At 36.4% G+C, this 24,209-nt stretch overlaps 2 protein-coding genes across 2 annotated transcripts; both read left to right on the top strand.

The window, feature by feature from the left end:
* The first annotated feature begins 212 nt into the window (after nt 1–212).
* On the top strand, nt 213–19,485 carry LOC109098069 (SR-related and CTD-associated factor 4-like). The gene is given in 22 exon segments (XM_042765086.1): nt 213–461; nt 6,225–6,308; nt 6,475–6,519; nt 6,598–6,759; nt 6,883–7,012; nt 7,872–8,014; nt 8,174–8,350; nt 13,315–13,428; nt 14,851–14,939; nt 15,045–15,138; nt 15,250–15,402; nt 15,495–15,568; nt 15,681–15,691; nt 15,694–15,870; nt 16,017–16,117; nt 16,202–16,315; nt 16,477–16,633; nt 16,716–16,819; nt 16,906–17,059; nt 17,183–17,263; nt 17,377–17,463; nt 18,045–19,485. Coding segments are annotated over 22 exon segments (3,150 nt in total). The 5' UTR covers nt 213–431; the 3' UTR covers nt 18,914–19,485.
* Nucleotides 19,486–19,973: 488 nt separating this feature from the next.
* LOC109098068 (superoxide dismutase [Cu-Zn]-like) lies at nt 19,974–23,875 on the top strand. The gene is made up of 5 exons (XM_019111694.2): nt 19,974–20,131; nt 21,749–21,845; nt 21,975–22,044; nt 23,160–23,277; nt 23,373–23,875. The coding sequence occupies exons 1-5, from the start codon at nt 20,060–20,062 to the stop codon at nt 23,478–23,480; spliced, it is 465 nt and encodes a 154-aa protein (XP_018967239.1). The 5' UTR covers nt 19,974–20,059; the 3' UTR covers nt 23,481–23,875.
* Nucleotides 23,876–24,209: the final 334 nt, after the last annotated feature.

Genomic DNA, 24,209 nt, shown 5'->3' with positions numbered 1-24,209 from the left:
ATGTTTATATATTACTTGAAAACTTGTTTACATATGAATTAGCAGCGTCTGCATTTACCAAGGCTATATGTTTCAGTGTCAGTTTGGTATTTTTGTATATTTGTATTTGTCATTAACCAAATGTAAACTAATGCCTGTAAAAGTATGATATGGCGTTTATATTGTTATACAATCAAACCGTATGTAAATTAAAATGCATGTGATTTCGCTCTGGATGGTCATGCGTTCTTCCAGCGCTGTCGAGTGGGCGTTCATCGCAACAACAGCCTCTCAATCCCATCCTGCACCGCGAGCACCGCGCCGACTCCGAGCGAGTCCGCTGTCTGTCTGCTGCCAGGGGCGGACATGTTGGGGCGGCCTGCTGGAGGACAGTACCGCTCGTACTTCTGATTTTACCGGAGAAAGTGACAACAAAACAGAGACGGGACAACATGGATGCTGTCAACGCTTTTAATCATGAGGTGTGTGTTCAATAAGATGAAACGGCTGTATAATGGCGGTTTGTTGAGCACAAGCATTCAATGTGTTGCAAGGGTCCAAGCCAGATGAAGGCCTCAGTGTTTAAAATGCGCAGTTGCATGCTGCCGGGCTGGATATAGCTGATCATACGAAACCGTCCTTACCTAAATATTAGTGTAAATGCTTAACTTTAGAACTGTGCATTACGATTCTTTGAACGCGGTAATAACATGCCTAATAATGATAATAGACAGCGTGGTCTGCAGTTGGTCACTTTGCACGTTAGTTTCGGGTTTTCTGTGCGACTGATCTAATATCTATGAATACACTTCTGTGCTAAAGTTATGAGATGACGTACAAACTAGTGCTCGTATTGTTTACAGTCTGTGTAGCTCCTCTGCATTGAGTCTCCAGCGTTAAAGTTCATTCTGGGATTATCCATAACATGGCACAGTTCATTCTTTCGGTAACTTTATATTGTTCGCTAATCTCGAGAAGAACAATTGCGAAAGAATGATTGTAAAAAGACCATATTCCACCATTCGCAGCATTTTCTTAATGCCCATGATGTTTTTGCACCGACAACAGTGAAAATTTAGTTGCAAACGACAATTTTCTTTCTTTTTCTCTGGCCCTTTTTAAAGTATGTTTTTGTGACTCTTCCTTTAAGAACTATGCAAATGTTCATGTAACCTCCGCCTACTGTGGAGTGTTTTTCTGTAGACTTACTGCATGCGGAGTTTATGTAAATATGAGCGTTTATTTATTTGTAAAGTGTTAAAGTTAAAAAGTGTTCATTTTTCAAAACTGATAGGTGAAGTGTGTAATTTCTGCACCACAAACCTCACTAAATAGAAATGCAAAAATAATGATTGTTTTCAAGCACGTTTTCGCACACACTCCCTCGTGTGTTATTGGTCAGCCAAATCGATAGTCCCTCCCCCAAACTCACGCCATTGGTTTAGCAAGTGTCACTATGTCGGGACTGGTCAGTATACTTAAATACTAGGGCTGTGAATCTTTGGGTAGACTTCGTTTCGATTGATAGGTTTTCGATTCGATGCAAGATCGATTTTTTTTGCAAATTTAGAATGATTCGATTCTGCATTCTTAAGTGCATTCACGTGATTATTTAAATGCTTCCCCTAAATTCTTTAAATGCTTAGTCAGGGGACAAATTACAGAACAGCCTTTATGGTTAGAAGAAAACAAAACAAAAACACTTTTGTCCATTGTTAGATGCTAGTTTAATGATGCTATGGCATGACATGGCATATGTAAAAATTTATGTAAGCCAAGATTTAAAAAAAAAAAGAGCTTTAAATGAATTATGTATAGGCTGACATTTTGTCACACCAGGGGCGTAGCCATCATTTCAGAAGTGACAGAAATGTCAAATACATTAATTTTATGTAGGCCTATGTATGTATGTATGTATTATTATTATTATTATTATTATTATTTTTTTTTACAAGGAATTATTTTCTTATCTATTACTTTGAATTTGCTATAAGAAATCACATACACTGCTGGACAATAATCAATCATTTGTAATCTATAATTTTTTCCTAATGGCAATTTTATGATCGTTTTATATACTACAAACAATTATTTAAATTTTCTGCACAGAATAAGGTAGAAAATATACTTTATAGTTAAATAAAATGCTATAGTGTTTTACTTTTCCTCTCCATCGGTGAATGATGATTCTGAAAGAAAACACGCCTGATGTCTGTTTGCAAAAGCAACGAACGCTACTTTCATGCATCTGATTATCAGATAAAACTTGCGCTCTTATTTCAAGGTTGTTGTTAATGCTGTGGTTATTTTAACAGTTCCCTTTGTACATTCGGTTCAACAACATTGTTAAAACACATTTATCATTCAGTGGAACTGTGCGTATGCTTTAGACACTTACATTTCTGCTCCGTCCATGCAATAAATACGCAGCTTTCGACTGCTCAGGTAACGCCGTTGGTAAGATGCAGAGAGCCATAGAAAAGTAAAATTACTTCACTTTAGCATTACTGGCCACAAGTCCTAAGGAGAGATCACACATCAGCTGCTCAAAAAATGTGTGTGTAGTGCAGTGGTGGACGAAGTACACAAATCAAGTAATTGAGTAAAAGTACAGATACGTATAATAAAATATGACTCCAGTAAATTAAAAGTACTTCTTTTTCTGAGAGAAAACAGATTTGACCATCTGATCTTCACCAGTAAGAAAAAAGTGTTTTAAAGTGTTGTTTTGCAGAACATCACAGTTATATATGACATGAGAATAAGGCCTGAAGTTTGGAAGAACATTGTAAGGAAAATATAATTAAATTTTCATAATGATTTTTTTCTTCTCAAACCTTGTCTGTGATGTAAAAACACCCATGGCCGAATGCCCCCAGAGGGCATCACTTCCCACTTTGATAATTACTGTAGTTATCATGTTCTGAACATCACATCCTTTCTTTTCCCCCCAGATGTAATCTATCTAGGTGGCTGAATAAAAATATTTGGACTTTATATCTAAAAATGACCTCAACTTAGCACCAGCAAGCTTGTTAGCTAGACAGTTAGCATCAGCTACCAATATTTGCTTATTTTCAGTATGGTTATGAATAAACAAGTAGTTAATCCAAACAATATAAAAACAGACGTCATTTGGGGTATGTGTAGTTTTTTTATAAATGTTTTAGTTTTGGGGAAGGGGGGTTTTTGAGTGTGTGATTTGTTTTATTTTAATCTCGGTTATTTTAATGTTTCTGGGTTTTTTTAACCTAAAACATAGAGACACTGGTTGATGTGTCTGCATTCATGCATTTCAGTGGGCTTAAATAGATCACTCTTTACAGCAGATTTAGTTCACAAACAACTGACAGTTTTGACTTTTATATGATTTTCAGTTATAATAATTAATCCTAAAATTCAACATTAGTAAATTACTTTTAGCAGCATCAGTTGCTCGCGCACTCACAAGATCTCCCGGTTCTTACTTGTGAATTCAGTTCACTGGAGACTCACACTAAACGGTTCATTTGAATCAGTGAGTTGTCGACTCTAGAACAGCTGCAATCGGATCAGTGAAGTAAAAAGTATGAGCTTATGCTTTGGAATGTAGTAAAGTAAAAGTTACTCAAAATAAAACTACTCCAGTGAAGTACAGATACTTGAAAAATGTACTTAAGTACAGTAACGAAGTAAAGCTACTCCGCTACTGACCACCACTGCTGTAGACAGTGTGGCAGTAGCGTGTGAGAGAAATGCGAGGCAGGAACACCGTTCAGGGTCTCCATTAATTCTTGCCTGTAGTAATTGAATGTGTTTATATTTTTAAAGCATTGAATTGCTATAGAAATCGCGATTCATTCGATTCTTAGAATTTTAAATTGATTACTGTCTGAAATCGGCAATTCACGATTCAAAAATCATGTTTCAAGATCGATGCATATGCATCATCAGGGCTTGTAATCGATGCATCGATAAATCGAGTGAATCATTACACCCCTGTTAAATAGAGTGCAACAGTTCCTGCCCACTTTTTCAGCTGCATTGGTTCCAGAAGTATTTTTTCCTTTCATTTTTTAAAAAAATTAAAAAAAAAAAGTCTTTGCTAGAACAAGGTTGGTTGTACCAAAACAACAATTTACGAGGTGAATCACAACATTACAAACTGTGTCTGAGTAGGTTCTGCATTAGAATTTAAATTTACTCCTTGACCACTAAACAGTATATTTTATATAGTATGAATATGGGTAATATGTATGAAATTTGGAAATACTATGTAGTAGGGTAGTATTCGGATGCAGCTTTGGATTTAGTTTTGGGTTTAGATACAATACATTTTATGTTTTTGTAAAATGCTTTTTATACTTTCCTGGACCTTGACACTGTTATTTATTTGGCAGTCTATGGGACAGTCTCATGCCTACCGGTTTTAATCCAAAATATCTTAAATTGTATTCCGAAGACAAACAAAGATTTTACAGGTTTGGAACGACATGTGGATAAGTGATTAATGGCAAAAAAAATTATTTTGCGGTGGAGTAACTCTTTAAAGTAGTTTGAGTGTGCAGGTGCTAAAGAGTTATTTTGATGTGATTTGGTTGTTTGATTCAGAGACTTGAGATTTTTTTACAGAATGGGATTTTTACTTCCGGAACTGTCAGCATATGATTTAATTATTACAGTTGCCTCTGCATATTATGATGGAATATGGGGATTTGGGGAAGTATTTCAACTTTGATAAAAGTACAAGATTAAAAACACTTCCACCTTTCCACAAGAAGTCAATTTTAAGCAAATCTGAATGCACCATTCAAGGATATAACCAAGTATTTGCGTCATTGAAAAACCCTATTGGTCAGCCACATTCTGGTGCATCTCTATTTGTAAATGATCATAAATTATAAAGGGCATCTGTTAATCCATAATAAAGCTGTTTTGCTCGACAAGAAGTAAAATTTGTTTTGTTTTTAACTTGGGATGTAACTATTCACTCTATGTGATATGATTCACAATACTGATATCAGAAATCTATTTTTTTTTTTTTTTTTTTTTTTTTTTTTTTTTTTTACAAAATAAGATTTAAGGCAAATTATAAATCAAAAGGGTCCAGTTGCATAAACTAAGACTCTTAATTTAAGACAATGTAGCAGTTAGCCAAGGGGTTATCAGTTTTATTTTCTGGATTCAACTTAGACTAAGCTAGCTACATTTTTATGTATATATAAAAAAACCTAACCAGTGTTAAAGAAAAAAAAATGACTAGCTTGTAGTCTGAATCTTTTATGCAGCTTGCCCAAGGTGTCCTTTTATTATTGCTTGGACAAAATGCTGAACATTTCTGAAATATGTAGAATAACATAATTTGAAATTTTAAAACAAACCCCAAATCAAAGAAATAAATAATACAAATAAAATAAATCCCTTCATATAAACAAACTAAATTAGAGGCCACCACTGTATTTTATTCACAAACCAAGCATGCAGCATTAGCAGTTTTTAACCTAAAGTAGATTACATGATAAGCAAAAACAGAATGTTCTGAATTTAGCTGTGTGGAACTATTCTACATAAAACATATCTGCACGAAACAAGACAGCAGATGGGCTGAATGATAACACAAATTCTCTCTCTGACAGCGTTTCCTTGGTTGTTGCTTTAAACAAAGCAGCGCTGCTATTAATATGCATTATACAAATGCAAGGTTAAAAGAAAAAACATCTAAACTTTTCTAAAGACAGTCAATTCCCCTCAGTGATACATTCATATAAGCTCCCACCCACAACTGTATCGTGATTCATTTAACATCTCAACCGATTTGAATCGTCACATATTTGTATCAATTTTCAACCGGTTCGAGGTACACCAATACATGCCTATTTTAACATATATTTTGGAATAAATAGTGTTTATAAGCTACATTTGTAATAAATTCCTTACAAAATTAGATATGGGATACTACTTTGATATATACTGCTGTATTGAATTCTTTACATATTCCATGTTTCATGGAGTTTATGGTAAGTATAGGCTACTATATATGTCTATAAACCATGATGTAATACCACAGTATCCAAAAAACATGGCAATATCATGGTTCTTATCATGTTTAGCGTAAAACCTTGAGTTTGCTTCCACTCTAACAAGCATTGACAGCATTTTTATTTTAAGCTTTCAGTCTGAGGTTACCCAGTAATGAAGTTTCCGTATTTCACCTCAGCCCTCATAAGCATCATATGCCTTAACATTACTTTATGGATCCTTTGCAGTTGTTCTCCTTGATGGACACCAAGCCTCCCATCTCGAGGGCCAAGATGATCTCCATCACCAAATCTGCCATAAAAGCCATTAAAGTAAGTTGATCTTGAGGTTGAAGTGCAGCGATCACAACTGATACCTAATGCTGTTGAGTTAAAATATGATACAGTGTGTGTTTATATGGGTACCTCAGATCAAAGATGCTTTAGCACAGTGATACATTTGAAAAGCTTCCCTTTAATCCACATTTGTGTCTTCCAGTTATACAAGCATGTTGTCCAAATCGTAGAAAAGTTCATAAAGAAGGTAGGTTCTCATCTGGACTGAATTCGAGATGGGTGATTGTTGCTTATGTTCATTTACTGAATGCTATTTTGTGCACAGTGCAAACCCGAGTACAAAGTTCCAGGACTCTATGTGGTAGATTCCATTGTGAGACAGTCACGGCATCAGTTTGGAGCTGATAAAGATGTGTTTGGACCTAGGTTCACAAAAAACATCACAGGGACATTTGAGAATCTATGCTTGTGTCCCACAGAAGATAGGGTGAGAATATTTATCCAGCAATACGCCTATGTATATTGTTTTAACAGCTTTTTATTCATTAGCCTTATTGTATAATTTAAATGATTTGGATGCTCACTTTATAATGTTCTCTTCCTCCTTCAGAGTAAGATAGTGAGAGTGCTGAACCTGTGGCAGAAGAATGGAGTGTTTAAGATTGAGGTAATCCAGCCTCTATTAGACATGGCTGCTGGATCTAGCAGCTCAACAGGCTTGGACAACAGCCCTGAGGGCGGTAAGACACTGATGTCTAATGTGAATATCACATTTTAATGCACTTCGTATCTTTTATGAGATTTGTTTTGTGATATAAACTTGTCTTTCTGGTCGCAAGTATGAGCAGCAAGACAGTACCAAATGTTTGGGGTAAGTAAGACTTGTTTTGAGAGAAATTAATATTGTTATTCAGCAAGGAAACTATAAATTAAACACAAGTAACAGTAAAGAAATAATTAAATGCTAAAGAAGTAGAAGAAGTAAATGCTGTTATTTGTAACATTTTATTCATCAAATAATTCTGAAAAAATCTGTCACAATTTCGACAAAAACATTAATCAGCTGAACTGTTTTTACATTTGTAATGAGTGTTTCTTGAGCACCAAATCAGTATATTAGATTGATTTCTGGAGTAATGGCTGCTGGAAATTCACCTTTGCCATCACAGGAATGGATTACATTTTTAAATATATTACAAGATATGTAAATGTTATCAAAATCTGTTATATTAAAATGTAGTAATATTTCAGAATCATACTGTTTTACTGTATTTGTGATTAATTAATGCAGTCTTAGTGAGAATGAGTCTTCTTTTAAATAAAAAAAATACTTACAAACCCCAAACATTTGAACAGTAGTGTAGATATTTTAATAGTCTCTAATTTAAGCCGTAGTATCAAAATGGTGTTAGAGTTGCTAAGTTTATTTATTTTTTTGAATCAGTTCATACTGTTCATTTTAGTTTATCGAACATCAAAAATGTTTCCGGAATAGCTTGTGGGGCATTTGTCTTGTTTTAAAAGCTTTTACCTTGTTCCATTTAGTTTTAGAATTTTCTGCTGACATATAACAAATTAATTATCAACGTGTTTCTGCAGCATCTCCACAGTCTCCTGTGAGGGAACAGGAGGCTCATCCTGTGGTGACGGCAAACTCAATTGCAGCAGCTGTGCCTCAGCTTCAGAACTCCGATGCCTTTGTGGCTGTTGCTCAGCTATTTCAGTCTTCTCAAGGACAGCAGGTTAGTCGACTGAGTGCACTGAGTTTCCTGCATTTCAGTTGCATTTCAAGGACAAAACAGTGAACACCTTGGGGTTTTTTCACAATAAAAAAATAAGAAAGGAATCATGAAATAATTTTAGTCCTTTTGGGATATTCATATGTTCACTGTTTTCTGAAGCTTCAGCAGATGCTTCAGAACTTTCAGCCGCCAGGGAAACCTCAGTCTCCAGCTGTGGACAATAACAGGAGTCACCACCACCAACAGGCCCAAACTATGACTGCCACCTCTACCATCACACATCAGCATATCCATCACGCACCACAGCCTGTGGAAAAGAAAGCCACCTTTGACAAGGTGAAAAAAAATATATCATTATTTATTTTTTTTTTTTTTTACCTGCTCTTGCGTATTTAAAAACTGCAGCCAAATATAGGTCTCTGCAGGAAAATAATGGGAGTTCTGTTTTTGCCTCAATATTAAAGTTATACCTGATTGGCTCACGTCATAGTGACTGTTATGAAACACCCACCAGTTTGCAAACACCCACAAAGTCAGAAACACCCACTTTTGTTTTGCAGAGACCTCATTCTCTCTGCAGTGCTCACTGGATGGAGCAGAGCAGACACTTTCAGTTTACAATTGTAGCATTCCTTGTCCAGCTGAACTAAATGGTTTTTATTTCTTTAAAAAAGCAAAATGACAGTGGGGGTGGTAATGCATTGGGCAAGTAATAAATTTGGTGTATGCCCGAATGCCTGGTAATGCCAGTAACACAGACTACAGAAAGTTAGATATAAAACAAAACAATATAAATACAAAATGTGAACATAACACATTAAACAAGCAGATCATTAAAAGCTGTTCTAAACAAATACGTGTTTATCTGAGCTTTAAAATGGGAAGTTGAATCTAGCGGGCGAATGTGCAAAGGTTAAGTGTTCCATAACTTCGGTGCTGCACAACTAAAAGCCCTACTACCAAAGGAACTCATCTTGAAGTTTGGAACATACAATAAATCTGCAGAAGATGATCTCAAATAGCGCAAAGGAGTATACAAATGAAGAAGATCTGAAAGATAATGAGGTGCCAAATTATGAAGAGCTTTGTACGCAAGAAGTAAAATTTTGTAATATACACTATAACGAACAGAAAGCCAATGTAGCTGGAAAAGAATTGGAGATATTTGATCAAAAGTATGTGAGCAGGTAACTAATCTAGCTGATGAATTCTGGATTAGCTGTAATCGATGAAGTTGTTTTTCAGGAATACCAAATAAAAGAGAATTACAATAATCAATCCGAGATGTAACCAATGCATGGATAAGCACTTCAGTACTATGTTGGGAAATTGAAGAACGAAGTCTAGCAATGTTGCGTAGATATAAAATGCAGAACGTAAAATATTACTAATATGAGGACCAAACGAAAGAAAACCATCCAGTATAACCCCAAGACTTTTCAACTGGGTAGAAAAATTGACTGGGCAATTATCAATAACCAAGTTAAAGGATTGAGTTTTAGATAAAACAGACCTAGAACCCACAGGGTTCTAGGGCTTCAGTTTTATTGGTTTTTAACTTAAAGAAATTATTAAGTCATCCAGATATTAATGTCCTGCAAACATTGAGTGAGGTCAGGAGGGGGATGAGAAACATTAGGTCTTGTAAAGATATATACTTGCGTGTCATCAGCGTAAAAATGGAAATGAATACCAGAAGAACAAAAAATACGAGCAAGAGGAAGAATATAAATGATAAATAAAAGCGGACCCAGCACCGACCCCTGTGGAATGCCATGATTAATGGAGACAGGATATGAATGTGTATTCCTAATCTGCACAAACTGTTTTCTTTCATTTAGGGTGCATTCACACTTGTAGTTCGGTTCTCTTGGTTTGTTCGGTTTTTATCAAAAAAGAAAACAATACATTTGGTCCTGGTCCGCTTAGCATTCACACAGGGATTTTTGACAGCGAACCTAAAGATACCCAACCTTAAGGCATAGTGATATGTTCACAACCTGATTGGTCGGGTTGAATGACTTATATTTTGCGACAGATGTGCAGTCCGATTGGTGTATGATACCAAAGTACCCATTCACCGATCGGTCTGCTCAGCACCGCTTGAAGTCGAACACACCTATTGCCATCTTCTGGACTAATTTTACCTCCTCGTTGCTCCACGTTTGCCCTCTGCTCATTTTATTTTGGATACACCACTTGTCATCAAATCATGTTGCATAACATTGCATCTTGTCATTACTGTTTTTGGTTCGTTTAGAAGTATTTTTTTTGCGTTCATATTTCATTCGAACCACACCAGAGTTTTTTTGGTGCGCACCAGGATTCAGATGGCAGCGTTCACACTTGCTCAAAGAACCGTACTAACAGAGCAATCACACCAGAGTGCGTTTTAATCGAACCAAACATGACAAGTGTGAACACACCCTTAAATAAGATGAGGAGTTAGTTTTAATATTACAAGATATTACAATTTTGGACAGAGGTTAAGATAGTACCGGATGACTAATAGTATCAAAGGCATCACTAATATCTTAAAGAATAAGAATAGACAGAAGACCACAATCAGCAGCTAGAAGAAGATCATTTATAACCTTGACAAGAGCTGTTTCTGTACTATGTTTGGATCAAAAGCCTAATTGAAAATGCTCGTAAATGTCATTACTTTGCAGATGTGTTTCAAGTTGAGCTGTTACTGTTCTTTCTAGAATTTTTGAAAGAAAAAGGAAGATTAGAAATATGCCTGTAGTTATTTAGATAATTAGGATCAGTGGCAGTCTTTTTAAGAATTGGAGTGATAGAAGCCATTTTTAATAATGAAGGAACAGTAGCAGTTGATAATGAAGAACACGCTATAGCTGTAATAACAGGAAAATGAATGGATACAGGACTTAACTAAAACAGTAGGTAAGGGGTTAAGTGAACAGGTAGAAATCTTAAACTTCATGATATGCTTAGTAATATAATCAACTGAAGGCAGTTCAAAATTAGAAAGAGTACTTGCAGACCAACATATATGATTATGTCCATTTGGATAGTCACTAGACATCAAAACAGGATTAAGTAATTCATGGTGTATACTGTCAATCTTAGAGTTTAAAAAATTTGAATAAGACACACATTGAGTGGGAGAAAGTGAAACTGTATCGTGAGGTTTGAACAGTTTGTTAAAAGTACTGAACAAAGTCCTTGTATTAGACTGTCCATTAGCAATGATATTTGCATAAAACAATGATTTTGCTCTTTGATAGATAGATAGATATTGCAATTAATCAATTAATTAAAACTGCAACCAAATCACATGCAGTTCCTTCCCTGAGAAAGTTAGCCGCACCAGTGCGACCAGTAGGAGGAAAGAGTTTAGCACCCCGAGTACACACATAAATATATGCATTGGAGATCAAAATTAGAGAACAATCTATAAATACATTGAATGAAAATTAGCTGTGGGTAAACCATTGTTCTACTAACATGTTTGACAAAATAACCAAGGAATTTCAACAGAAACCTTTATTTTTTGGAAAACACAGCATCAGAATTAGAGAACAGTAACCACTGTAGCGCAAAAGAAGGTTACAGCTAAAATGTTGGAGGGTTACCGCTGTCAAAAAGAATTAGACATGCTTTGAGTGACTTCAGCAAATCTGCGGCCGCAGGACATCACTAGTTTCTCAAATTGTTCTGCAGTGATCTTGGTCCACTCTCTTCCATAGTTCAGTAATTGTAATGGGTTTCTTAGCCATAACTTTGTTGCCAAAGGATTTCCCAGAGATTTTCAGTGGGTTTGAATCAGGACTCTAGAACGGCCATTTAATTATTTCGATGTTTATTGCTTCAAGGAACTGCTTTACCAGTTTTGCAGTGTGAAGAGGACATCGTCTTGCATGAAAACTAGGGATTGTTTAAACGGAAGTTTTGTATCCGACTAGTCGACTAGTTTAAAAGCAAGAAACCCCCAAAAGATGGTTAAAAAAAAAAAAAAAAAACGTTGTGCGTGTATATAATAGCCTGCATTTGAAATACTTAAATCTATGAATCACACTGACAAATCCCTCAGTGAATTCCGCTAAAAATAGGTCACAATTATGCCGTACTCTTGCCTCACGTTATCATCATTTAATTTTAGGCGGTCGTTTAAAAGAAAAAATTGAAGAGAACACACTCATCGTCAGCCAATGCTTATTTATTAAAATCAGCTGGAGAAATGTAGAACAAAGAAAAATCAATAAATAGCCTGACCGAATTCTTCATCTTCATATAACGTCAGCAAACATATTAAAACACAAGACAAAAACAATAGGGAATTTTATCAAGGAATAGCATTAAAATGGCTTTTAAAAACATACTTCGTCATGTAGGCTGTATCATCTAAAAACAAAACAAACAAAAAGAAAGAAAGACAGGACCTGAGGCGATTAGGGTTTCCATCCAAAGTTGCGAATTTACCTTATGCGCAAAATTGGAATATCACATAAAATATTTGTGAAAAAAGCATCATTTCCATCCTATGCATCGAAGAGAACAAAATTATAATATAATTATAAAATTGAATAATGGGAGAATTTCCATCTCCCATTATTCGCATTAATCCCTTTTCGCACAAGTCAAAAACCACCTCAAGCGAGCATAAAAACTTTTTTGCGAATTAAGGGATTTTTATTCGAAATTGGACATTTTCATCACTCATTTCTCATTCGATACTTCAAAATGCGCATTAAAACAGGGTGATGGAAACATATTCCTGCACTTGAAAAAATGTAGAGATAACGGAAAGCAAGCCAACAGAATTTCGGAAAGCGTCTGGACATCACGCATCACCACTGAAGTGGGTCTTCGAGGAATAGACGGCGCGGACAGGATCGCAGCGGCGGCGGGCTGTAGTGATTGACATTAGCTGGCTTTGGCTAGTCTCTAAGCTATACGGCTATGTGCCTGTAATGAATATGATTATGCATCGCTCCAGTAGAGTTATTGTAAGCCAATTTGACATTACACAGTTCATACTAAATTCAACATACTAATTCAAAATAATCCCACACCTTGCTCGTCTTTCGCGTGGTTACTTTTGAGCTCGCCACAACTGACGCGAAGAAATTCATGCGAGGCTTGAGGTAAAAATGTAGTTTACGTCCCGAAACACTTTTAAAAATAATGTATTATTTTTCAAATGTTTTATTTTAACTTATTTAAAATGTTTTAAATGTAACAATGGGAATTTGATAGTAACACAAAATGATGGTAATTTGAATGTTGTCATGTTGTTTTTTTGTTTTTTTTTTGTAATCAACTATTGTTTTCAGTGTGGACTAGTAGGAGCTGTACCGTTAAGTCGACTAGACCCGCACATCCCTAATGAAAGCTGCAGGGTGATTGGGAAATGCTTGCAGGGAAGGAACCACATGTTGCTGAAGGAGGTTCTGATAAACATTTGTATTCACTCTGCCTTATAGCTGTATAAGTGGCCAAAATCCTGCTCCCCAAAACATTCCCCAAATCATGACATTTCCTCCTCCACCTTTCACTGACTTCTTTACACACTCAGGGGTTCAGTCTTTCCCAGTTTGACACTAAATATAATGTTTCCCATATGACCCAAATAAATTAAACTTGCTCTTATGACTAAAGTGATTTGGACCAGTTCTCTCTCCACACAACATGCTCCTCAGCAAAGGTTAGTCTAGCCTTTTGATTCTTTTTGCTGATGAGAGGCTCCATCACTGAAGACTGCGTTTTCAGTCTGACTTCTCTTATACGTGCTGAGACAGATCAATACCCTGTTCATCGCTGAACTGGTGAGCAATTCCAGCTGCAGTGTTGATCGATTCCTCATCGAAAGTCTCTGCATTATCCTGTTTTCTTGTGCATTTGTCTTATGTGGACGATCAGCCTTTTTGGGGGACTTGAATGAATTAGTGTTTAATTTTGATCAGAGTTATTTTTCAAATATCTTATGTAAGTTTATTTATATATATATATATATATATATATATATATATATATATATATAGTACTGTATATACAGTGCCCCAGAATACAGTTAATTTATAATTATGCTTAAAAACTGCCCTTCTACTCCTGTTAGGATAACTTCAAATATGACTAACAGTGACCTTTTAATTTAGGAAATTGTAGGTTGCTCTCTAATTTTGGTCTCCACTGTGTGTGTGTGTGTGTTTATATATATATATATATATATATATATTATGTATATATGTGTATATATGTGTATGTATATACATACATATACACACATACAGATAGGGTATTTTTTATTAGTAATTAATAGTTTTCATATAATGTTAAAAAAAAATGTCTCAAATAAATGCTGTTCTTTTGAAAAATCTGTTCATCAAAGAATTGTGAAAAAAATAGTATCACGGTTTTCACAAAAATGCTGTTTTCAACATGAATAGTAAGGTTTCTAGATGGGTTATTATGAATGTTAGAATGATTTATGAAGAATCATGTGACCCTGAAGACTGGACTAATGGCTGTTGAAAATTCAGCTTTGCTTTTAAAGTGTACAACTAACAGACTTTTGAATAGTAATGTTGTTTATATTAAAATGTATTTTCTTTTAAATAATATATTTTTAATGACATAAAATTATATTTTTTTAATGTTTTTTTAATATATAAAATTAATAGTTTATATATGAATTTTTTTTTTTTTTTTTTTTTTTTTCTCTTCAAACACTGATATTGTCTGATACATCAGAGACAGGTGACCCCAAAACCAGTCCAATATACCAAGTACTTAATTTTGGAAATGTGTAGGTTTGCACATTCCTGGATGGCCTAAAGTCACTGACATTTTCTTTCCTCTTCATTTTTCAGACACTTCTGGACCGCTTTGATTATGACGATGAGCCAGAAGCAGGTGAGGAAGCCAAAAAGGGTGAAACGCCATCTGTCCAACCTACTATGTAAGTAGCATCTATTTTACTATATTTTGAATGCTGATAAACAGTATATCACCTGCAAAGTTTGTGCAGAATTTTCAATTTGTTATTTCATCTATGTCTCTGCAGGGGATTTCCTGAGCAGACCGTCCCAGGATTTCCACCAGCCGATCAGATGCAGCACTTTCAACAGCATATGATGGCCGTGACACAGCAGCAACAGGTAGATTACAACAACGTTCTAATATGGAGACATTTTGGGATGAAATTATGGCATTTTTCTCCAAAAATTCATCAGTAACATGTTGGTTTTTATTGTTTTTTGTATGCTCAGGTTGTTCTACCATCAAATGGACAGGTCCAAAGCTTTGGTCTTATGACCTCTCAGCCCTATCCAGACATGATGCCTCAGATGGGGCAGTCACACACAGCTTTCCCCTCTCAGAATGACACCTTCAGTCAGCACATGGCTGGACATCAGCATCCGGTAAAATAATTTTGAAAATGAACAGTTAACTGATTCTTAACTGTTAAGCTGTTATAAAATGTAATACTAATCTCTGATAACTTGTGGCACAGGAAATGATGAATTCAGATGCATCCGCCAGGCCTTACCAAGATGACAAGAGGTCACGGTCACGTTCAGGGTCGAGGTGCTTAAATCAAATTACTGTCCTTATGAACAACACTAACGTCAGACTTCTGTGTAAAAAAAAAAATTTATAGTCCTCATGCCAAGGTTAAAAGTTGTTGATTTTGTTTCAGATCTCCTAAAAGAGAAGGTCTCGGTCTAATTCCCGTACCAGACGAATGCGGCATCGGCGATCGCGCTCTCGCTCTCGAGAACGACGGCATCAGTCACCTCGCTCTCGCTCACAGGAAAGAAGAGACAGAGAAAAGGAACGAGAACGAAGACAGAAAGGCCTTCCTCCTATAAAGAATAACACTCTCAGTGGTAAGCAAAGCCACTTTCACTACTGTAACCACTAGTCAAGTGGATAGGGTTGGATTATGCACAATTGGCCACTATAAAGAATGCATAACACAGTGCAAAACCTTCCTCCTGATGCCAGTGTGAAAATGTGCTTTTCTCTCTTTCAGTGTGCAGTACTACGCTATGGGTGGGCCAGCTGGATAAAAGGACACAGCAGCAGGATGTGGCCTGTTTACTAGAGGAGTTTGGGCAGATAGATTCAATTAATGTATGTTCTTGAGAATTAGAGTAATATATGAAGATGTTGGATTTCTGTGCTAAAGTCTCGTTTTGTCTTGTCTAATTTTGATAGATGATTCCTCCTCGTGGTTGTGCCTACATTGTCATGATTCATCGTCAGGATGCCTATCGAGCTCTGCAGAAACTAAGCAGAGGTCCATACAAAGTCAACCAGAAAGCCGTTAAGGTATCAGATGATCATTTTAGCAGAGATTTGAATATACATATAAATATAAATTTTTTTGTTTGGAAATCGATGGTATTAGTTTATAAAAATGTACCGACTTCAAACATTTGAATGGAATTATTAATTGTTTTTACATTTATTTCATCACATTATTTCACCAGATTGCCTGGGCTCTGAATAAGGGCATTAAGGCTGAGTTCAAGCAGTGTTGGGATGTGGAGTTGGGTGTAACCTACATACCATGGTCCAAAGTAAAGATGGAGGACCTGGATGTGTTTAGAGAAGGAGGGATGCTGGACCCTGATACTCTTGCACCAGGTAACTATTGGAACTTATTGTTAATAATTTGTCTAGGTGTTGAGGGCACATATTAAAATATTGTTTGCATGTCCATGTTTAGAATGGAGAAGCTCTCAAATTGAGCTAGAGAATGCTGAAGAGTCTCAGAACGGCAGGCCTGTGTGTGGAGGAGTGGAGGAGAGCACGGCTGTAGTACCTATGCAGGTAACTCATAATGTCCTAGTTCCTCTTCTTAAAGTTTTTGGGTTTGGTCCTATTTATTCATTTTTCCTATTTTTGGTCTGCGTCAGGTTCCTCCTGTCCAGCCAAAAGGAGCAGTCGGTGTCCCACCTCCAGGATTCCCAGCACCCATGAACATCCCACCCCCCTCATTCCCACCCGGAGTTCCCCCACCACCGGGTCCTTTTATACGTCCAGGCTTTAACCCAATGCAGATGCCACCAGGTACAGCAGTACTAGTGACACAATGTTATTTGAAGTTTAATCATAACTGTGTTGTCAGGATAGATGTTTTGTTTTTAGAGAAGTATTGTACCAGTTGCTAACATGCATTATTCTTTGTTTCAGGATTTCTTCCCCCGGGTGCCATGCCTCCTCTGGGCGCCACTGGGCCTCCTCCACCTACTGCAGGGATTGGCATGCCTCCAGGTGGGTGGTCTTTATTGTATAAACCCTACCTAATTTTATTTTTATGGGCGTGACCAGTAAGCCAGTGTTTAGTTTCTTGACAGCAACACTGACCTGATTTTTTTCCGCTGTAGTTGGCAGCTCAGTTGAAGACCTGTCAAAAGACCCAGCAGGTATGGGCCCAAGAATCAACAGTGATGGCATAGAGGGGTTCAACTCAGGTGAGTATTTATGTCATTCTGTAGATTTGTTAATCACAAAACATTTTTTTAAATATAGTTTAAATTAATTTATTCCTGTGAGAGCAAAGCCATGATTTTTCAGTATCCATCAAAATCAGAAATCAATTTAAATAAAATAATTTGGTGCTCAAGAAACATTTTTTATCAACTTAATTTTTTTTTTTTTTTTGATTCTTAGATGAATTAAAGTTAAAAAGAGCAGCATATAAAAGCCTTTACTTTTTAATAAAATTATTAATGTCTTTCAAAAACACCTTACCAATCCTGAACTTTTAATCAGTAGTGTAGATAGATATTTTAAGAAATTTTTTTTTTTTTTTATGTTATATTTTTTTATATTATATTATATATATACTATAACATTTTGCCGTCATCTAACAATAACTTTAGCAAAAAAAAAAAAAAAAAAAAACAATCATAAATTACACCTATAATAACACTTGCATCACAGTGCTGGATTCAGCATGGACAGGCACTCTACATTTTTTTTTTATGATTGATTTATAATTTTATGATTGTCTTTGTGAAGTCATTTCATTGTTATTTTATTAACTCTGCAGGAAACCAGGTGCCTCCTGGAGGTCCAGCAGGGATGGGCATGCAGTCTCCACCAGGTCTTCTAGGTTCAAGGCCGGGTATGATGCCTCTCCAGCGGCCTCCAGGGATGCCGCTTCCACACATGCAGCGCTTCCCCATTCCACCTCCTCGGCCTGGCATGCCACCCATCCCTCCACAGATGATGCCACCAAGGGGTCCACCTCAGATGATGCACCGGGAGCCACCACCAGGGGGCTTCACCATGCCACCCCCTCCTCATGGCATCAGGGGCCCCTTCCCCCCTCTTGGTCCTCCCTTTATGAGGCCAAGCGGACCCAGACCAGATGGGCCAAATGATCACGAGGCAAGGCCATTCAGAGGCGAGCGCCCCGGTTTGGGAAGGGGCAGAGATCGAGAACAGGACTGGTACGGAGGGCGACGGCCCTTTGGTGAGGGGCATGGTGATGAGAGGCCGGATGGTCGTGAGCGATTTGGAGGCTGGCACGAGGAGCCGGAAAAACAAGGCGGGTGGGACAGAGAGAGAGAACGCAGGGACTGGAGGAGAAGTCCTAATGGAGAGAGGGATCGAAATAGAGATAGAGATCGAGGACGGGATGGTGAAGAACGGACGAAGCGCTCTGCAGGTAGCAGAGAGAGGAGCACACGCTGGGACCGAGATGATAGACTCGATCGACTGGGTCTCACCAGTGAGGAACCCAATGAGAGACTTGCAGCAAATACCAACGAGCCCAGTGCAAATGCTACTAAAGAACTTCCTGAAGCTAAGCCAGATGTTCCAGCACCTTCCACCACAGCCACAGCAGACTCAAAAGCCTCAGAACATATTACAGAGAACAAATCTGCTGAACAAACACATACGGAAGACTCATAAAGGCCTCTTTGTATGTCAAGACCATATGAGCTTCTTACATGTCAGTGCTAATCTTGGATACTGCTGGCTAGAAAGCAAAGTCCAACTGTTGTGGGATGCTTTATGCATATGATGCTTGGTTCTTCATCCCAGACCAAGTTTTTCAGACTTTATAAAGCGTATTTTGGCAAACGTGGAACGTTGCCTTGTGAATTTATTGTCCCACCTCAATGAAGCTTGAATATTGTATTAAAACTGAAGTTAAGGAAAAGAAAATATTAATGATTCTGCTGTAAATATGCTAACCTTACTTGAATAATGTTTGTAGATTTTGACTGGCAGGTTTTTTTTTTTTTTTTTTTTTTTTTTTTTTTTTTTTTCATTTTAGTGTTATCCCTTTTGAGTCCAGTAATGGAAACATTGACTAAAATAAGATATTAAGACCCTTTTGCTGTAATGTTTTCTAACTTAATGTTTACAACATACAAAAAAGAAAAGAAAAAAGATGTTTTTATAATTAACTTTTTGGAGATAGGCACTCCAGATATTTCAGCGATAGGCATTTGGTTTTAATAAAATATTTTCATACCAAATGAATGACCTGACCTATATGCAAGTTGTTTCAGTCTTTTTTAACATTTATTCTATTATTTATAAGTATTTGTGCCAACTAGTAGTAAGTGTTTATACAACCATATTGTGGTATTTATCTTGTGACTACTCCCAAACCATTCATCATGCTTTGAATAGGACACCATGTAGTTTGATTTATCAATTGCTATCTATTCCTTTCTTTGAAACCTTTTTAATTGTCAAAAATTATAATTACTGTAACGAGAAACAATTAAAGAAATGTAAAATAGATTTTTTTAATTACCTCATGTCACAAAAAAAACGGAAATAATTGCGAAACACGTTTTTAAAGCTTTTTTATTTTTATTATTGTTAGACAATTTCAAAGAAGGCATTTAGGCAAGTACAGAATTTGTGCATAATATCAAAGTCTCTCACGTCACTCAGCGTGACACGCCAGACTTTGACCCAATCAGCGTCCACCTGTCTCTTCTGCCTCCTGATTGGTCAGTTCGGCTCACGCGCCTCCTCTCTTATCAAACACTCTCCGTTTCTTTCACTCTTCAAGCTGTTACAACTCCACAGTTTGGCATCATGGCGATGAAAGCTGTTTGTGTGCTCAAAGGCACCGGGGAAGTGACCGGAACCGTTTATTTCGAGCAGCAGGTAAAGATAAGTTGTGGGTTTTTTTGCGCCGTATGTTCTGACGTTGTAGCTGGAGAGCAGAGAGCCTGTCATATATGTAACTTACTCTATTACTAGAGTCTAGAAAACTGTGATATGCAGTTGCACGGGATTAGCTGTGCTAATGTCATGCAGATATTAATGGCCAAATCTAATACGAAACTACAGTGGCCTGTTAATTATGATTTCACTTGTTGACTGACTTCTGCGATGTTACATTGATTTAATGAGTTAGAACCGTTAAAATCAGCTCAGCAATGACACGATGGCAGGTCTGTTGTGCGCCCCTGTGCAGTACGCGCATACTAATTATTTGTCTTCATAAACGCATGCAATGCTGCGTTTGATGAAACTGTCCTCCGTCTGCACCTGAAATTGGGACTATGCAGCGTTCAGAAGCGTCGGGTGGCAGGCAGTGGTGTCATGGACTTGCCTTAAAAGTCTCATAAAACTAGAAGGGAAAATTGTGCTGAGTCATGCTCTTCTGTCTGTTTGCTGTCAAAAATTTTGCCAAATAGGACAGAGATCACAGCACACAATAAATGCTGGCAGAACTGTACTGGTGTAATGGTTAAAAAAATAAAGCGTTTCATTGCTCTTCAAACACCATTTATAGTGTTTATTATAGTTACAGATAAAACAATAGTTACAAATCTGAGAATGATATTTATTGTAATTTGTCTTGACACTGTGATAAGTACCACTGTGATGTTTCATCTGCATTTTGTCCAGCATTGTGTCATTCAAGGTATTAAAAATGTCCTAAAAATATTTGAATTCGCTTTTCCACAAATTGAATCTTAGTAGAAAGTCTTATTCATTTAATGTTATGGAATTAAATGTTGCATGCACTGCCGAAAATATTTTTTTTCCTCAGTATTTTTATTTATCTAAATGTCTTATCAATGGACTATGAAAACTTGATTTCCTTTATTTAAGTTTTTTTTTTTTTTTTTTTTTTTTTGGCCCCCCTCATTAGATATTTGATAATTAATCATTAACTCACTTCATCAGAAAGCAAGACTTCCTACCATTTTCCATCTCAAGTAAATGTATCTTGACATTTGCACTGGAAAACTAGACAAAAACACTTGAGGAAGAACATCACATTCATTACAGTGAATTTAGAAGATGCCGTAAAAATTATTTCTAGCAGTAGCAAGAAGCGCTATCCGAGCCTTAAGCTATGTTTTTGTAAAGTGTTTTTAAAAATGAATGAAGTTGTATTTTCAAACTTTGAATTGCTTCCAAAGCAGCTCATTGTGTGCTTCATAGACATTTCCATTTATTAAGAGAACATATTGTTACCTTAAATTTATTCCTTACATATTTTTGGTCTTAAAATTTTTAGATTTACCTCCATAAAACCTGCAGAAAGAAACCCTCTCAAGTATTTACATTTAAGCATTTGACAGGTTTTTAAAATTTAGCTTGCATTGCATTGCAGGTATACGTCTGGTCAGTTCCTGCATTCCCTGGTAACCAAACCCATGGTGTTGTTTGCAGTTGCACCATGCATCAACCTTAACAGTTAATGCTTCTGCTTTCTGTAGTGTTATGAAACTATCATTGAGCAAATGAGTGATCTGTTTGTTTTAGAATGAAACGTCTGCAGTGAAGCTCTCAGGTGAAATCACTGGCCTTACTCCAGGAAAGCATGGTTTCCATGTCCATGCTTTTGGAGACAACACAAATGGTAAGCACCATTACTCCATTCACTGACCTTAAAGTACAGGTTAATCCTATTAGGACTGAAAACTTTACCTTAAACCCCTAAATATGTCTTTATTTTGAACATAGACTTTACCATTCTGTTTCCTCACAGGTTGCATCAGTGCAGGTCCACACTTCAACCCTTATGGTAAAAATCATGGTGGACCGACGGATAGTGACAGGTGGGTTTATCAGTGAGATGTGCGGCATGACACCTTTGCTTGTATGCTAATATCTATATTTGGTGAAAACAAATTTTTATGATCTGTTCATGTGATCATTTGTTCATTTGTCACACAGACTGTACCTGCTCGCAAAGTTGTGAGATTTGCATAAATCTCTACAAGTCAAATGAGTGTTTTTATAAAGAGCAGTACTTCCTAAATAGGGTTCTATTACTTCTGTATTCAGCAAGATATTTCAATGTTCAGAGAGCACAGAGGTGTGTAATAACTAGAGTAATTTGTTCATTAGCTTTCCTGTTCATCTCAACGACGGCTGCTTGGTTATTTACACAGAAGTTTTTGAATCATTCGCCTGAGCTGAAAATCTGATGTTAATTTTGCAGCCACAGTAAATATAAAAGTTAAAACGCTAATAGGTTGATGGCAACATAGTCCCAAACTCATCATTATTGACTATCCTGAGCTGTGAGCACCGAGAAAAACAAGTCCATTTCATGCTTTTATATTTTACTGTGTGATAGTGTTTATTAGTATATATTTCTCACTTTGATTCATATTATTTACAATAAAAATCATAATTATTTTCATTGTTATAGTCACTGAATGGGTCAAAGAGAGTGAGGAGGTAGCCTGTAAAAATTCAAGTGGTGAGAGCTCTGTTTACTTTATGGTTCCTGAAAAATGTTCAAATGTTGAACCCAAATTTGTCCCAAATATGATCTTTTTTTTTTTTTTTCAAAATCATGCAGGCCTAAAGGGTGGTTCACTCTCGGAAATAGTGTTCTGAGTTTTTCAGCTTTTTCAAAATTATTTTAATTTTCTATGCAGATAAATCGCCCCAATCATTCTAGAATGATTATTTAATTTCTTCCAAATATAACTATTGAAGTAATCTTTAGACAATAAAATATCTGTATTTTCACAATATATTGCAGAAAACTAGATATTGCAATGCTATATTTTCTGGTATCATGCAGATATATTTTGTTAGTTTTTTTTTTTTTTTCTTTTCCTAACTGTTAACACATTCTGGATGCAGTACCTCTTCAGTGTATTTTCAAACAGCCGTGCTCTAGCAGATGTTTGTTACTGTAATGTACTGTGTTACGCAGACATGTCGGAGACCTTGGTAACGTGATAGCTGGGGACAGTGGTGTTGCAAAAATTGAAATTGAGGATAAAATTGTGACCCTGTTAGGGCAACACTCCATCATTGGGAGGACCATGGTGGTAAGAAAACAACTCTGGATTTATTATCAGCAGCATATCTAATGGCAGTAACTAGCTATTTAACAGCAGACCTCTTTGTCTAAATTCTGCTCTAGATCCATGAGAAGGAGGATGACTTGGGTAAAGGAGGCAATGAAGAAAGTCTTAAAACTGGCAACGCTGGAGGTCGGCTGGCCTGTGGTGTTATAGGCATCACTCAGTGAAGTCCAGCTCTAATCGAAGAGTTAGCTTTGAAATATTGGTGACCAATCTGGATCCCCCTTCCATTAGCACTTAGCCCACTGACAATTGCATCTCTATTTTGTTAATAGAGTAAAATTGGAGTAATAGAGTAAAAAAAAATATATATATATATATTTTGTTAATAGTTTAAATTTAAGTTAATGTTTAAAGAATTGTACTTTAGCCATGTAAAGGTGTTTTTTTTTTCTGTGCACGTCTGTGTGGGCACTGTCTTCTTAAAGCTACAAAGTGATGTTCATTTCCTGTGATCTCTGCTTTATTCAATTATGATTGAGCGGACAGGATGTGTGTGTGTCTTTTATGAACCACTTTTGGTCTGTGATGGAAAAATAAATTGTGCACGTAGAGTATTAAACCCGATTCTGTTCAGTGTCGTTATTGTAATCTAAAACGAATAAAAATGGTTGATGGTAAATAAAACTGAATTAAAATGTATTTTAAAAAATAATAAAAATGCACACACAATGTGTGTTAAAACTAAAATTAAAACGACTGAAAATATGAAAATAAGCTAATTAAAAAAAATTATAAATATAATAGCATATAAAATAATACTAAAATAACTGCTATTTCTGGGATCAAATATAATAAAGCAATAAGCCCCACAAAGTGTTGTAAAACACCCTTAGCTGTTATAAATTCGCTGTAAACCACGGCTTCACAGGGCTTATTGCTTTTATAAAACAGTT

This window comes from Cyprinus carpio, chromosome A10 (assembly GCF_018340385.1).
Source record: "Cyprinus carpio isolate SPL01 chromosome A10, ASM1834038v1, whole genome shotgun sequence".
NCBI classification, from domain to species: domain Eukaryota; kingdom Metazoa; phylum Chordata; class Actinopteri; order Cypriniformes; family Cyprinidae; genus Cyprinus; species Cyprinus carpio.
Note: the sequence above shows the minus strand (reverse complement) of the source record. Positions and strands in the feature narration are given on the sequence as shown.

Bases quoted from the DNA above. Each gene is read 5' to 3' on its own strand.
- LOC109098068 (XM_019111694.2), top strand. From the start codon at position 20,060: ATGGCGATGAAAGCTGTTTGTGTGCTCAAAGGCACCGGGGAAGTGACC. The intron at 21,846-21,974 runs GTAAGCACCATT...GTTTCCTCACAG, and splicing joins TTTTGGAGACAACACAAATG to GTTGCATCAGTGCAGGTCCA. The intron at 22,045-23,159 runs GTGGGTTTATCA...TGTGTTACGCAG, and splicing joins GGACCGACGGATAGTGACAG to ACATGTCGGAGACCTTGGTA.